Source organism: Cyanistes caeruleus, chromosome 16, assembly GCF_971803275.1.
Source record: "Cyanistes caeruleus chromosome 16, bCyaCae1.hap1.1, whole genome shotgun sequence".
Classification (NCBI taxonomy): Eukaryota; Metazoa; Chordata; class Aves; order Passeriformes; family Paridae; genus Cyanistes; species Cyanistes caeruleus.
In genome coordinates this window covers 17,099,165-17,112,546 of record NC_141716.1, presented here as the reverse complement: position 1 = coordinate 17,112,546, position 13,382 = coordinate 17,099,165, and the positions used below count along the sequence as shown (strand labels likewise).

The window sequence follows — 13,382 nt, the reverse complement described above, 5'->3', positions numbered from 1 at the left end:
GTGACCACCTCCAGCACAAACATTATCTGAGACAAACTGTGTTTCTGAACTCATCTGTTGCAGCACCAACAAGCACTTCTATTTTCACTTGACTCAGCAGGGGCCAAAGCAAGCTGAACTGCTGGGAAAAGTAGCTCAGCAGACAACAGGGCCAGCAGATAACAGGCTCAAGGATATTTTTAGAAATAGGAATGGGAACAGAACCCAAAGAAAACAAAGAAATACAATTCCCACACCAGTTTTTATTCTTTCCAAATGTTGGCTTCCTAATACAAAAAAAACCAGACAAAAATATGCGTGTTTGGAAGCAACAACTGAAAGTGCATGTCTGAGGTCAATATTAGAAAGGGGGTTTGAAAGCCTGAATTCTGGACTAACTTATCAGGGGCTGAGGAAGCTCACCAGAGAGCCAGCACCAGCTGTCTATCTGTGCCAGGGTACTTTCCAAAGTACCTGTCTAGTCATGTGAGCCATCACTGTCGTGATCTGCACCCTGCACCTGAAAGGAGGAGGGAGAAGGCAATGGGCAGGCTAGGGGAGACTGGCCATGGCTCGCTGCCCCATCTCCCGTCTGACAGTTCTGCATTGATGCTGGTGAACTCCCCCATGCCATCATGACTGAGAATGTTGGCCACATCACTAAGTGAATGCCAGGAGCAAAGACACACAGCCAGGATGAATCTCAAGAGAGGAAGATGTTCACTGATGTTGGAATCTGAGGCATAGAGTGCGCCCTCGTCTCTGATATCTAGCTCTGACTTCCAAGAAAACACTGAATTTCCTATAACACCATGAAAACAACTGTAAAAGTTAAAGAGAAAAGCTAAAAGTGTGTGTAGATTAAAGAGTTTTCTTAAGGCACTGGGTGAAAAAGTTAACGTTTAGAGTTTAAATTAGTTTAGAAAGCAGAAGACAAGATGGAGGGGTTTAAGGTGTTGTCTCTTTTCCTTCCTCTTTCTTCTTCATCTTCTTCTTCATCTTCTTCTAGAAGTTTTTAGGTAATAATAGGTGATTGGATAGAAAATGCTGCAATGCAGCACACAGGTCATTAAGTCATTAAGAAAAATAATTTACATGTCTATTGTTAATTGAGTAAGAATAAGTATAAAGATAAAAAGGCCGCGCAGTTCAGGGCATTTTGTGCTTTTCAAGCCAAAGTGAGCCAGGCGATGGTGGGTTGGACTTGTGCAAAAAGGTCTGGGGAAGACCTCCCAAGTCTTTTAATTATATATGAATATACACACAAGAAACAAGAAGCAAATGAGCCTTTGGAGAATCTTTCCTGAAATAGAACTGAGATAAAGGAGACTCCTTGTAAGGGAGTATCCCAAGGAGCTCAGTGCTGAAGAAACCAAAATGCCACAGCAACAAGTAATCAAGCAGATGCAACAAGTAGCAGTCCAACAAGTACTAATAAGAATACAGCACATTTCCTCATCCATTTAAGTATGCATGGTGAAAATTTAAAAAAAAAAAAAAATCTTTCCCTGGTTAAAATGTAAGGGATTAAATAAATAAATAAAAATTTAAAAGAAATATTTCACAGCCCAGATGTATAAATGTGAGGTCATTTAGGACAATACATGCAACTGAAGTAATGGGAACAAGCAATTAAAATTTTGTTATCTAAGGTATGCTCCTTTTTTCTGTCCAACAATAGCATCAATTTACAAAGAAATTTTAATTTCCATGGAACAGAATGATGTAACTAAAAAAAATTATTTATTTCTTGCTGTGAGATATGGATTAGAATAAGAGCAAAACAGGCTTAAAATTTAAATGGAATAAAGACAGTTTATTAACAAACTACAAGAATAAGAACACCAGAATAAACTTTCAGAAAACTCTTTTATCTGTCACTACTTGACCATTTCTTTGTACACATGATAACATAGAGACAAAAAAAACTTTAGAACTTTGGTGGTCAAAAACAGACTCAATTTTTGTTAGAGTCTTTTCTTCAGTCTTTGTAGAGAAACAGAAGTCTCTTTCTGCTAATTTATGGAGTTTCTCACGAGAAAACTATTTTTGTCATAGTTTTCTATTTCTCTAATGCCAGCTGCCCGGAAATCTGTCATTAGATCTTCTCCTCCCATCTCACATCTCTCCGAGGTGTGCATGGGTCAATAAGTCTAGGGATTTCATTTTTTAAGGATGAGTTATTCAAAGGCAGAAGTCTTCCTCATCTGTCTCTGTGAGCCTTCCTGGAAAACAGCTTTCTCCTTGCCCTCCCAAGGCTTTAAAATCTTCACTCTACTCATGTCCAGCAACTCACAGTATCACAACTACTCTTTCTTTCGCTCAAAACTTACACTTTGAATACTTCATTCCTCCCAATACTCCTATAATGAATTAAAGGAGTCTTTTTATACTACTATTGTCCATCTCCATAGCTTTAACAGAAAGATATTTCAGCTGTCAAGCATCTTCTTATTCTCTCTTATTTAAAACTTAACACTTTTCTTCACTGTTTTTGGTGGTTCTATGATGTCTTTTTCAGGTTGATTGTCTCTTTCCTTTTCTCTATCTTTCTAAGAAAAAAGAGTAATCTTTACGTTTATCCAGGTAGTAAAAGAAAAGTTTTAGAAAGCTACAAGAGTTCATAGTGTCAAGTCTCAGTCCAGCAGCACAAACTGAGAACCAAGCTCGGCTGACCGGCGCTGCTTCTCCCGCCCCCCCCCCCGCCCCCCCCACCCCGCAGCCTTGTCGGCCTGGAGAGGGGGGGAGGAGGCCAAGACAGAGCCTTGTTACCTTGACAGAAGCCGGAAACTAAAGAGAGCAAGAGAACTCTGTACTTCTTAAGGGGGTGTTTACAAGTTGAATTCACTTTTTAATGGTCAGATCTGCTGTCAATTCTTGGAAATGACTGATAATTGGTCAGGAGGAAAAACTCTCATCAGCCACCAGCAGCTTCAACTTCCCCTCTTTCTAAGCTGTCTTAAAGGTAAAGCTACCCCATGACAGTCTGTCTCTTTCTGCATCTTATACCAACCAAATTATAAATACTTTATTAATAAACAGTCATTTTTGTATCAGCATGAAGGCTTCAGAACCAGATAATGCAAAAGAGCAAAGCATTTACAAGTAAAATTATACTAGTAACTATGGCTTACTGCAACATGGTACCATAGCTCTCCACAAAAATCACCAGTGAGGAGCATTTCTAACATGTTCAGTGTATATGACTGCAGAAACACAAGTTATTCCAGAAGCAGTCAGCAGTCAGCAGTTGTAAACAGTTGCCTCCTCCTCCTCTGAAGCTCACATGCTCACAGACTCAGGAACTCTCTTTCTGAGATGTGCCTTTAGAAATCAAGAAATTGATGTTAGTCCAGTATAAACCACAGAGCTTTCTCCTAAGGACAATGGGACAAGATGAACCCATGGGTAACACCCCAATAAGGATGTTAAATTCAGTGGCTAGATATCTGAATTTGACACAGGGTTCTTTAAAGGACTACTCAGATCTACTGGGGATCTTCAACTGGTATCAATGGAAAACCCATACAAACAGCCAGGTGAATTATGGCCTAATGTAGTCATCTAAATGGGAGGCACCACAGCATCCTTCAGTCTCTTAATGGCAAAAGATACCAGAGACTGTTCCCCCTTCTCCTCCTCCATCCTTCCCACCCCACTCCTGCTCTTCTCTTCTAGACACCCCACCATGAAGCAACTCCCACCCCTCCTGCCTGAACTTTACTTGTCTTCTCCCAACAATTCTGATGTTTGCACATCACCCAAAAGTGACTGGATCATGTCAGGGAGGTCTTCTATTGTGCAGAAGCCAGGGTGCAGACTCCCAGTGACTGGTCTCCTTTATGCCAGTACACCTGGAGAGCTGCAGGGAATCAGCAGCTGACATCTCTACACCTTTCCTCCCCCCTCCTTCTTGCTCCCACTCCCCTCATAGGCATGCCAAGGACCAGTTTGGTTATTAGTTCACAACATGGTATGACCTAAAACAAACCTGTTTTTACAAGGTTTTTTCCTAAGACTGGCCAAGATTCACTGCATGCAGCCCAAAGCATTGTGTTGCTGCAAACGAAACCCTCCAATACTGCACAACACTGAGAGGAATGATGAGCTTGTCTTTACAAACAAGCTGTGGGTCAGTTGATAAGATGTAGCTATCAGTGAGAGACGACAGAAACAATGGGATGGATTCCAGTAGAAGATCAAAGAGGCACTAAGAGAACACTATGAATTCCATAAAAGTTAAGAAGGGATTATGCATTGGGGGTGGGGGGGGAAGGTACCCCAGGTGTCAGGCGTTCCGGGAAGCCTGTACCTCTCAAGTACCTCAGCCTATGGGGAAAGAGAGAAGGGACAAGCGGCCGGGAATTAGGATAAAAAGGAGGCTGCGCCCTCCAAAAATTTGAGAGACCCCAGGGGAATGCCCCATGGCCTCTCCCTTTATTCGAATAAAGTAAAAGGACTCCTCTGTCTCCTTTTTGGACATAAACCTCTGGTGTTCGTGGATTAATTTTCCTGACAACGCTGAGAAAAATAACAGATCTGTCCTTACAAACAAGTTGTGGGTCCGCTGGTAAATAAAACTAGCACTGAAAGATTCAAGAAACAATGGGAAGGATTCCACTGATTGATGAATGGAAAAAAATATACTTGCCTTTATAAACAAACTGTAAGTTTGCTGATAAATAAAACTGGGTGTTGAAAGCTGAAAGAAACAATGGGGAAAACCCATAAATTCCATAAGAATTAAAAATTAAAAGAGAGGGTTATACATTAGAGGGGAATTTTAGGTATCAGGCATTCCAGGAAGTCTGTACCTCTCAAGTACTTCAGCCAGGAAGAGAGAAAGGGAAAGAGAGAGGGAATTGTGGCCAGGAAATTAGGATAAAAAGGAGGCTGCCATCCTCCAAAAGTTTAAGAGACCCCAGGGGAATGCCCCATGACCTCTCCCTTTTATTTGAATAAAGTAAAAGGACTCCACTGTCTCCTTTTTGGACATAAACCTCTGGTGTTTGTGGATTAATTTTCCTGACAACACTGTATAGAGTTAGTTATTGATTATTTCTTCACAAATGAACTGTCCAATACTCATTACAAGGCGTGGAATACAGTCATCAAGGAAAAGGCACCCTTCATCTATAGGAGGAACTTCTAAAATCCACAGAAAACTATTTTGCCTTTGTGTATATGCCAGGAAACCTGTGAATAGCAACACCCACGAATTTGCTACATTTGCTATTTCCATTTGAATAACTATGGGGGTGATCCACCGCTTTCACTTATTTTTCACAGAACTGTCAAAAGATAAGGCTTTGTCACAAATATGAGCTGTTCTTAACATAGAACAAGAAGAATATCACTCTGCATCATAATGAATAAAGAATTACCATAATACTATGTAACATCTGATCAAAAGACTTATGTTCACACATATTCAGCATGTAATAATCCTCATACATAGCTGGAAAAGTTGGTTTTTAGGGGACACACCAAAATGGCCATTTCTGCTGAACTGAAGTTCAGGTTTTTCATTCACTGACTACTAGTATTTCATGCAAAATTGCTCCTAGGTAAATTTCTGGAAGCCTCAAACAAGAGGTTTCACAAATTCCAAAATGTTGGGGGTTGGGTTTCTTTCTTTTGTACATATGGAATTTTTTCCCATAAGTTGCTAGGAAATTAACTATTGGGTACTTATGGGTAACTAAGAAAAACAAAAGGGTGGCCAAACTCAGGGGAGAGGGGAGGGGATACCTAGAGATTTGGACAGGCAAAAAGACAGAGGTTGGGGAGTTGTTAGGTCTCTCACATTGGGTTTCAGAGGAGGACAGGCAAGCTGTTGCTTACTGCAAAGAGAATTTACTCTTACCATCAGAGCCCAGTCCTGTACTGCCTTGTCTTTTCTGTGGGTGAGCCTTTGCTCGTTGGAGCAGCTGTTGGACTGGGGACCTTATTAACATCCTACCTCACTAAATGAGAGACCTATCCTTGTCTGCTCAGGTGCCCAGGATCTTGGGCTCACTCCTCTCTGCCCTGCTGGGTGTTGCCCTGAAAACTCAGCTTCTGAGCTTGCTGACATAGTTTTCTAAGGACTTTCCCAGGACAGTAACTGTAAACATAGATATGTGTACGTTCTTTCTGATACACGTCTTGTGATGGACATCTCTTACGGCCAGTGCAGTTGGGGAAGTGTTATCCTGATCATCCAATACCTGGCCGTGGCCAGATCCCTATAAATTCTGGGAGAAGAAATAAAGCTCTCTCTTCTTTTCACCACACCTCAAGCTGTGTCCATGTGATCTATTTGTCTCCCGCAGCAACAACTGGGAGCTGGACTGCCGCTGTCCGTCTTCATTGTTTCTTTGGCACTGCTCTGAGCTTTCACTGCACTGTAGCCTTGCACTTCCTGCCTGCCAAGATGTCCCACAGTTCTAGACACAGCTTGGGAGGTTCTGATACATCTTGCCTGGGATTTTTGCTCATTCCTGCCGACCCAGCTTAGTGTTCCTGCAAGTCCTGCTGGAACAAATGCTCCAGGGGTCAACTGCTGCAGGTCTTTGTGAAGCAAATCCTCTCTTCCATCCCTTTTTGTATCTCACAAAGCCACCACTACCATGTGCTCCCCGAGCCTGTGCCACAGTGCCCCCTTGAAGCCGTGGGGGAATCGCCACATATGCCCTGTCCACCAGGAGCCAGCAGCGCCCCTGCCGGCCATGCCCGGAACTGCACTAAAGGGGAAGGTGCCTTTGGACAAGAAGGCTGGGACTAGGTTCCTGGGGTTTTTTTGTTGTTAATGCCAGAGTTGTTGTTTGTTTGCTTTATTATACATACTAGTAAATAACTGTTATCCTTATATCTTTACCTGAGAAGCCCTTAATTTCAAAATTATAATTTGGAAGGAGGGGGTTTACATTTTTCATTCCAAGGGAGGCTCCTGCCTTCCCTAGCAGACACCTGTCTTTCAAACCATGACACTAATGAAAAATAAAACAGCATTGCAATATTACATACTTCAGTGTTGTTAGTGAAACTCCTGCCTGTCAGCCAAGACTCCACTCACTAACTTCCTCAGCACGTGAAAAGTTCAATCCTTTTTCACAGCTGCACTGGAAAACTTCACAAATTATTTGCCCGTGCATTAAGAATTTTGGCTCAAATGAACAAACAGCAAAAAGCTATCCTTTTGAAGAAGCTGGTCACCCTGAAGTGGATTCCAAAGCAGAGAAAGCTTCTAGAAAACAAACAAAATAACAACACAAATATTTTTGGGCTACAGCAAATATAGCCCCACAAAACAGCATGTGTAAACCACGTCACGTCAGTTCTAACAAATGACAATATGCACCACCTCTTAGCTACCTCCTCTACATGCTTGCTGCACACTTTTTAACCAAGATGACTTTCTTCTTACCTAAGACTGTTGATTCCCAACCAATAAGAGCTCACAAACACCTCTTAGAACACTGTCACCTACCGACAAGCCCAGCACACTTGTTGGAGGTTAGGATTTTATTTTTTTTTTTTTTAGGAAAAAAAGATTTTTTTTTCTTTCTCTCAGGGAATCTTTCTCCCATTTGTTGCCTAAGAGATGAGAATGACAATACTTAAAACAACAATACTTAATACAGAGAAAAGATGTGGCCAAGATGAGGAGGAAGGGGCAAGGGGTGTAGTTGGCGGATGTCTCTTAGCTGGAGAGTGAGCTTGGTAGCTGGGGGGATTTTCTCTTGCAAAGCACAGATATAACAAGACTTAGCTGCAGATCAGGGCCTGGGCTCAGCCCTCTCTCACACTCATGCTCTTAGGATCAGAGGTCAGGTGGTCATAGTTTTGGTGCTGGACTGCTGCTGCCTGGAGGATTCACCACTGCAGAGTTGTGTCCTTCACTGCTTCTCCTTACCGTGGGTGAGACTCTGCTCATAAGAGCAGCCATTCAATTGGGACCTTTTCAACACCCAACCTCATCAACGGCTTGGGTGCCTCAGGAGAATCCCAGGACTCCCTCTCTGGAGGGAGTACCTCCCTTCTGCTTGTGGGAGCCCAGCTGCCACTACCCAGCTCCATTGTTTTCTGCTCCTGATTAAGGGTTTTTGCTATACTTTAATTCAACATCCTGCATCTGCTGGGACCCTCACTGCTCCTGCCACAGCTTCTGGTTTTTTGCTACACTTTGTTCGCCACCCAGGTTCTGTTCATCTCTGCCGTCCCAGCCTGCTGCTCCGAGGTTCGTGCTGCAGTCCACTCAGCTTCCCGGCTGCTTGCCGTGAGTTTCCAAAGGAAGCCCCTTGTCCATCCCTTCCGCCAGCCCGCCCGCCATTCCCGTGTGGAGAGAGGCGGCCGAGCTGGCGCCACAGCGCCCCCTGCAGGCGCGGGGGAATCATCGCGCCCGCCCTGCCCGGCCGGGAGCCAGCAGCACCCCTGCCGTCTGTGCCCGGAACTGCAGCAAAGGGGAAGGTGCCTGCAGCCGGGAGGAGGCTGGGACTGGCTCTCTGGGGCTGTTCCTTGCTGCTATCGGGGCTGTTGTTTGTTTGCCCTGTTACACGCACACACACAAACGCATGTGTGCGCGTACAGGTAAAGAACTGCTATTTTTTTTCCTGTATCTTTGCCTGAAAGCCCCATAATTTCAAAGTTATAATAATTCGGAGGGAAGGGACACATATTTTCCATCCCAGGAAGGTTACTACCTTCCTTGTCAGACACCTGTCTTTTAAACCAAGACAACACCCGAACACCTATTTCCAGTTAATAATCTCAGTAATTCTACAGAACTGCTATACTGCACAAAGAACAACATTAGCATCCATGCTTTTTGCTAAATCTTCCATATCAAGCTTTCAGCATGAGATTTCTTCAGAGAGAGGGTGAAGCAGTAAAATTCTGCAAATGTAAAGCTTTTAGGTGTTAGAAAAGCAGAGAGAAATTATACTCACACAGAACTATCTATGGATTTAATTACCTTTAAATTATCAATGCATTGCTTTGAAGAAAAATTAACATAGTAAGTTGTTAAACTTTCTTTTGTGGAAACATATTAAAATATTTAGTTGATCTGCTACAGCCCTGCAGGCCAGGGCCACAGAGAATTAGTTATCATATACAAGACCACAGGGGAATGCTACTCTGACTCAAAACTAAATTTCTACTTGAAACAAATAGAAAATAGTTGGGAAAAACTTCCAGTCTCATGAATGGATAAATCTGACTGATACCTCAAAGTCCTCTCTGTGTCAGTATCCCAAGGCACTCAAGTTTGTCCAACATCTGCAAGGTTCTCAGTTAACTAAGAAACAGTGCTAGAAAGTCACAATGAAAAAAATCCCAAAACAACCAACCACCTAACCAAACGAGACACTACCACCAAAGCTCAACTTGAAACCCTGGCCAGAACAGTGAAAAAAAACCAGTTACAATTCTTCTTATGACTAATAATCATTGGAAATTGTGTCACTTCAGCATTTCCTGACTTCTTAATCTGACAACTCATAGTGTTTCAAAACAGAAATATAATCATTTATCTGCCACACTACAATTCTAGAAAGGCCATCTAATAGCTTAAATATGACTAGACAACCTGATAACTCCCAGTTAGCATCAACAGAGAATGGATGACTTGGATCAACAAAGAATTTCTAAAGGCTGGACCTTGATAGGTTTATTAAAATCACCACCACAGAAAGTTTGCGAGGGAACACTGAACTTCCACCAGCATGGATTTTTTCTTGATAACCTAAGAAAAATGACAGCATAGTGTCACATAGGAATACAGCATGCAACTCTCTAGGAATGATGACATGAGGGTTCTTCATGACAAGCTGGGAGTAGCCTCAATTAGTTCAACCCTGGCATGTATCAATGGCCAAGCATCAGCTCTGTAAGAAATAAAAGCTTAATACTCTTGGTAAAGTTAAATTTTACAGTCAAGCTCAACACTATTGAAAAGGAAGAATGACCACTTGCCACTTGTGATCAGACTCCTCACTCAGGTAGCTCCATCCAGTCACCAGGCTGCAAATAAACAATTTGCTGCAGCCATAGTGAGCACAGTAACTTTTTATAGAATACTTTCTCTGCAAAACTGGTACAAAGCATGACCAGGAGTGCAACTCTCACTTTTAGTAAGAGTAAGCTGTCTAACATCAACTCAAGGAAAAAATTGTGTTGAAATTCTACCTCTGATCTGTACACAACCTGCCATGTTCCAGCATTGCTCTGCTTGTAAAACTCCAGAAACTGATCCAATTTACCTAAGAAATCTTGCACACAAAAACCCAGAAGTAATCAGCTGCCTCTGTATTTTACAAAAATGAGTAAAGAATTAACTTATTAGTAGAAAATACTTCAAACAAAGAACAAAGTCAAACTATACATTCATTTTCTTTCCTAACTTTTATTTTCTTTTCTAAAAATGCTGCACTCTGTAAGTCATCAGCATTTATCAGTTCCAATTCCAGGACCTCCTCTTCAGACCACTTTTGTCCCTATAAATCACATCATTTCGCTAACAGAGTTAGGTCACTAAATCCCTGTATTGGTCTTTGGCTTAAAATAACATTGAGCAGAAAACCTAGATTTCCACCATTTCTTCTTTAACAAAAATACAGAAATATCAGTTTATTGGAAATAATTATGTAACTGATTTATATCTGCATACAAAACACTCCAAATAATACCTCCAAACCTAAGCCTGGCAGTTGAGTTTCTAGTTTGACATTGTAGATTTCAACATGCAATTTTATCTCCAGTTTACTCCTCTGTAAATATCACAAAACACAGTGAGCCTTTGCTCACACATGGATTAGTGGTTTAGCTGAATGTCTGCAAATGCAGAGATTCCTGGCCAAAAGGCAAAAAATGTAACTACTAGAGTATCAGCGATGAAGAGATAACGGGGACAACGGATTCAGTGATCAGAATCTGATTTTACTGTGGGCTACATAAGCTAATATACCATTCTAGGAAAGCTAGTAATTGTTTACTACAATGATTGAGTTAAACATCATACAAACATACATGCATATTTCAACATTGATTCAGTCTTCTCCCTGTTCAGGGATTCAACCTTCTTGCAATCTTCCAAGCTCTGTTTGTTCCTGCCAAGGCATCCTGGCTATCAGATCTCTTATGCTAGTCAAGTACAAAGCACTTCCTGATTTCACTTTATCTTCCCCTTCTTTTCTACCAAAAATATTCCCTTGATGGCTTTATTTATTAATCTCTGGGTACACTGAAGTAAACATGGTATCAGAATTAACACAATTATTATTAAAATCAACACATGCATACCTATTCTAAACAAATCCTTTGGCCAGAGTGTTAAACCCCAGACACTAAACAGGTTATCTAGCTAAGATTCAGATCCTATTCTTAGTTTAAACACACTACTTTTTAGTTGTTATATGCTATTATGGATAGATTCTTAGTTATTAAACAGGTTGAAAATCGATTTTCTGGGGGGCAGTAGCTAAGCATAGGGTATCTTGTTTTGTTACATTAGCTGGAGTTATCTAAACATTTATTTTGGGTTGGTTATCAGGCTAAGCTGTGTTAGTAAAAGCAAGCAATGTTAATAAGCACAAGCATAGCATTCAATTTAATTCCATGCTTTTCTTAACTATGTTGTAGCAAATACCTCTTTTTGGATTTTAGTTTCCAAGCATATCTTTTAGCACATTCTTTTTTTGTTTTTTCCCAAGCTTGTTCAGGGATTGGCCAAATAGAAGGCACTAAGTTATTTTGTTTGCACTCTACTTTGTAAATATGGCTATTTTTGGATTCCCTCAACACTTTTCTCATGAGACTAGAGAGGTGAGGGCTATCCTCATTCTCATGGCCTACTACAATTAAAAATTCAATGTTTTTCCCAAAAGGGGTTTGCAGTACCACCAATTTCCACTTTTATACTGACATAAAACCCAAAGGTTCATAGTTTCTTTCACAGCTGGGACAAAATACGTGAGTCGTGAACTGTAATTCTTCTTCCTCCTCCTCCATCTCCTTGGGGGCTTGGTAGGGTTCCTGGCTTCTCTCAGCTGCTGGTAGAGGTTCCTGGAAAAGTTTCACATTTCAGGCAGGGAGCCAGGTGGTCTTTTCTCTGTAGAGACACAAGGAAAGCCTCTCCCCCACAAAACTAGGGTAACTGACAGTACATAAAAGGGTTAATTATAGTAATTTGGCTCTCAGATTCTGTAATTTGCACCAAGTGTTGGCTCTGCAGGCTTTGGCCATTCCCACCTATGCCTGAGAGCATCTGAGGCACAGTCCTTAATGGTCAGTTACTGGGCTATTGGGTTTTTGACATAACAGTCACATCGGCTCCAGTATCAATGAGTCTTGTCACATGCCAATACAAAGTGACTCTGACAAGATGTGTCCAAAAATCTGTGGGATCCCTGTAAAACTAAACCCACCTCCCCTCTGTTCAGTTATTGGGGGTGCAGATAGGGGTGCTGCCGAGAAAAGTATGAGTTGGGCTATACTGCTGCTGGTGGGGACCACACAGGTCTGCTGGGGAGTCCAAGCCATGATCTTTATTTCCCCACTGAATCAGAGTCAATGACTCCTGGAAGTTCAAATAATCCTGTTATCGAGGTAGATGATGTACCTACAAGCAAAGCTGGGTAACCAGTTTTCAAGGATCCAGAAATTCCTGTAGGGGACAAAATACTGAGCAATCAGTTAATGTTACTGGTTGATATGTCCAGTCCAGCACTGCCTGGGGTGGCTGGGCATAGGTCAGAGATGGACCATTGTTGAGGGGCTGGGCCGCTTGGAAGCTGACAGCTGCTCCTGGTTGCTGCATCTGCTGTCAGATTTGTGTCTGCACATGTTTAGCTGTCCCGTGTTCGAGATAAATTTCCCCGTAAAGGCTGGCCATTCTGGTGGAACTTGAAGCTGCATAGATTAATCTTAATTTTTGAGTGGCCTAAGAACTCCCATTGAGGTTTTTCACCTCTCGGGCTAAGTCACACATTTCTGCAGAGGTATCAAAGTCTCTGTCCTTAAGGGCTTTCTTCTTTATCTGTAACCAATTATGCGCATGCAAAGGGAGTAAGTGCGGGTCTTTTTTGGGACTGGGTCAAAAGGGTCCAATTCCCCTTCACTGTCAGAGTCAGTGTCCACCACATAAGTGTCCGATCCCATCTGGCGGCTCTGGGATCGCTGGCAGTATAGCAGTGAGGCTGGAGGGGTGACCAGGCTCTATCCCTTGTGCTTATCAGGGAGGGCACGTGGAAGAGGGACAGGGAGCAGGACTGGGCAAGCTTTGGTCTGGCACAGCTGCCAGGGCTGTCTCAGAGATAGTCTCATGAGCAGCCTCACCACCCTCCTCCCTTTTCATCATGTCCATGACCGCCCTCCAAGCAGGTAGCATTCATAGCTCTGGCTCGTGTCCAGGGAGGGTGCCC

At 42.3% G+C, this 13,382-nt stretch overlaps 1 protein-coding gene across 1 annotated transcript in view; it reads right to left on the bottom strand.

The window, feature by feature from the left end:
- Nucleotides 1–13,382, bottom strand: part of CPNE1 (copine 1) — a 72,446-nt gene that overhangs the window by 31,965 nt on the left and 27,099 nt on the right. Inside the window, 5 exon segments of the mRNA XM_086852735.1 lie at nt 403–421; nt 423–499; nt 9,622–9,697; nt 10,121–10,232; nt 13,300. Of these exon segments, the coding sequence (XP_086708861.1) occupies nt 403–421; nt 423–499; nt 9,622–9,697; nt 10,121–10,232; nt 13,300 (285 nt within the window).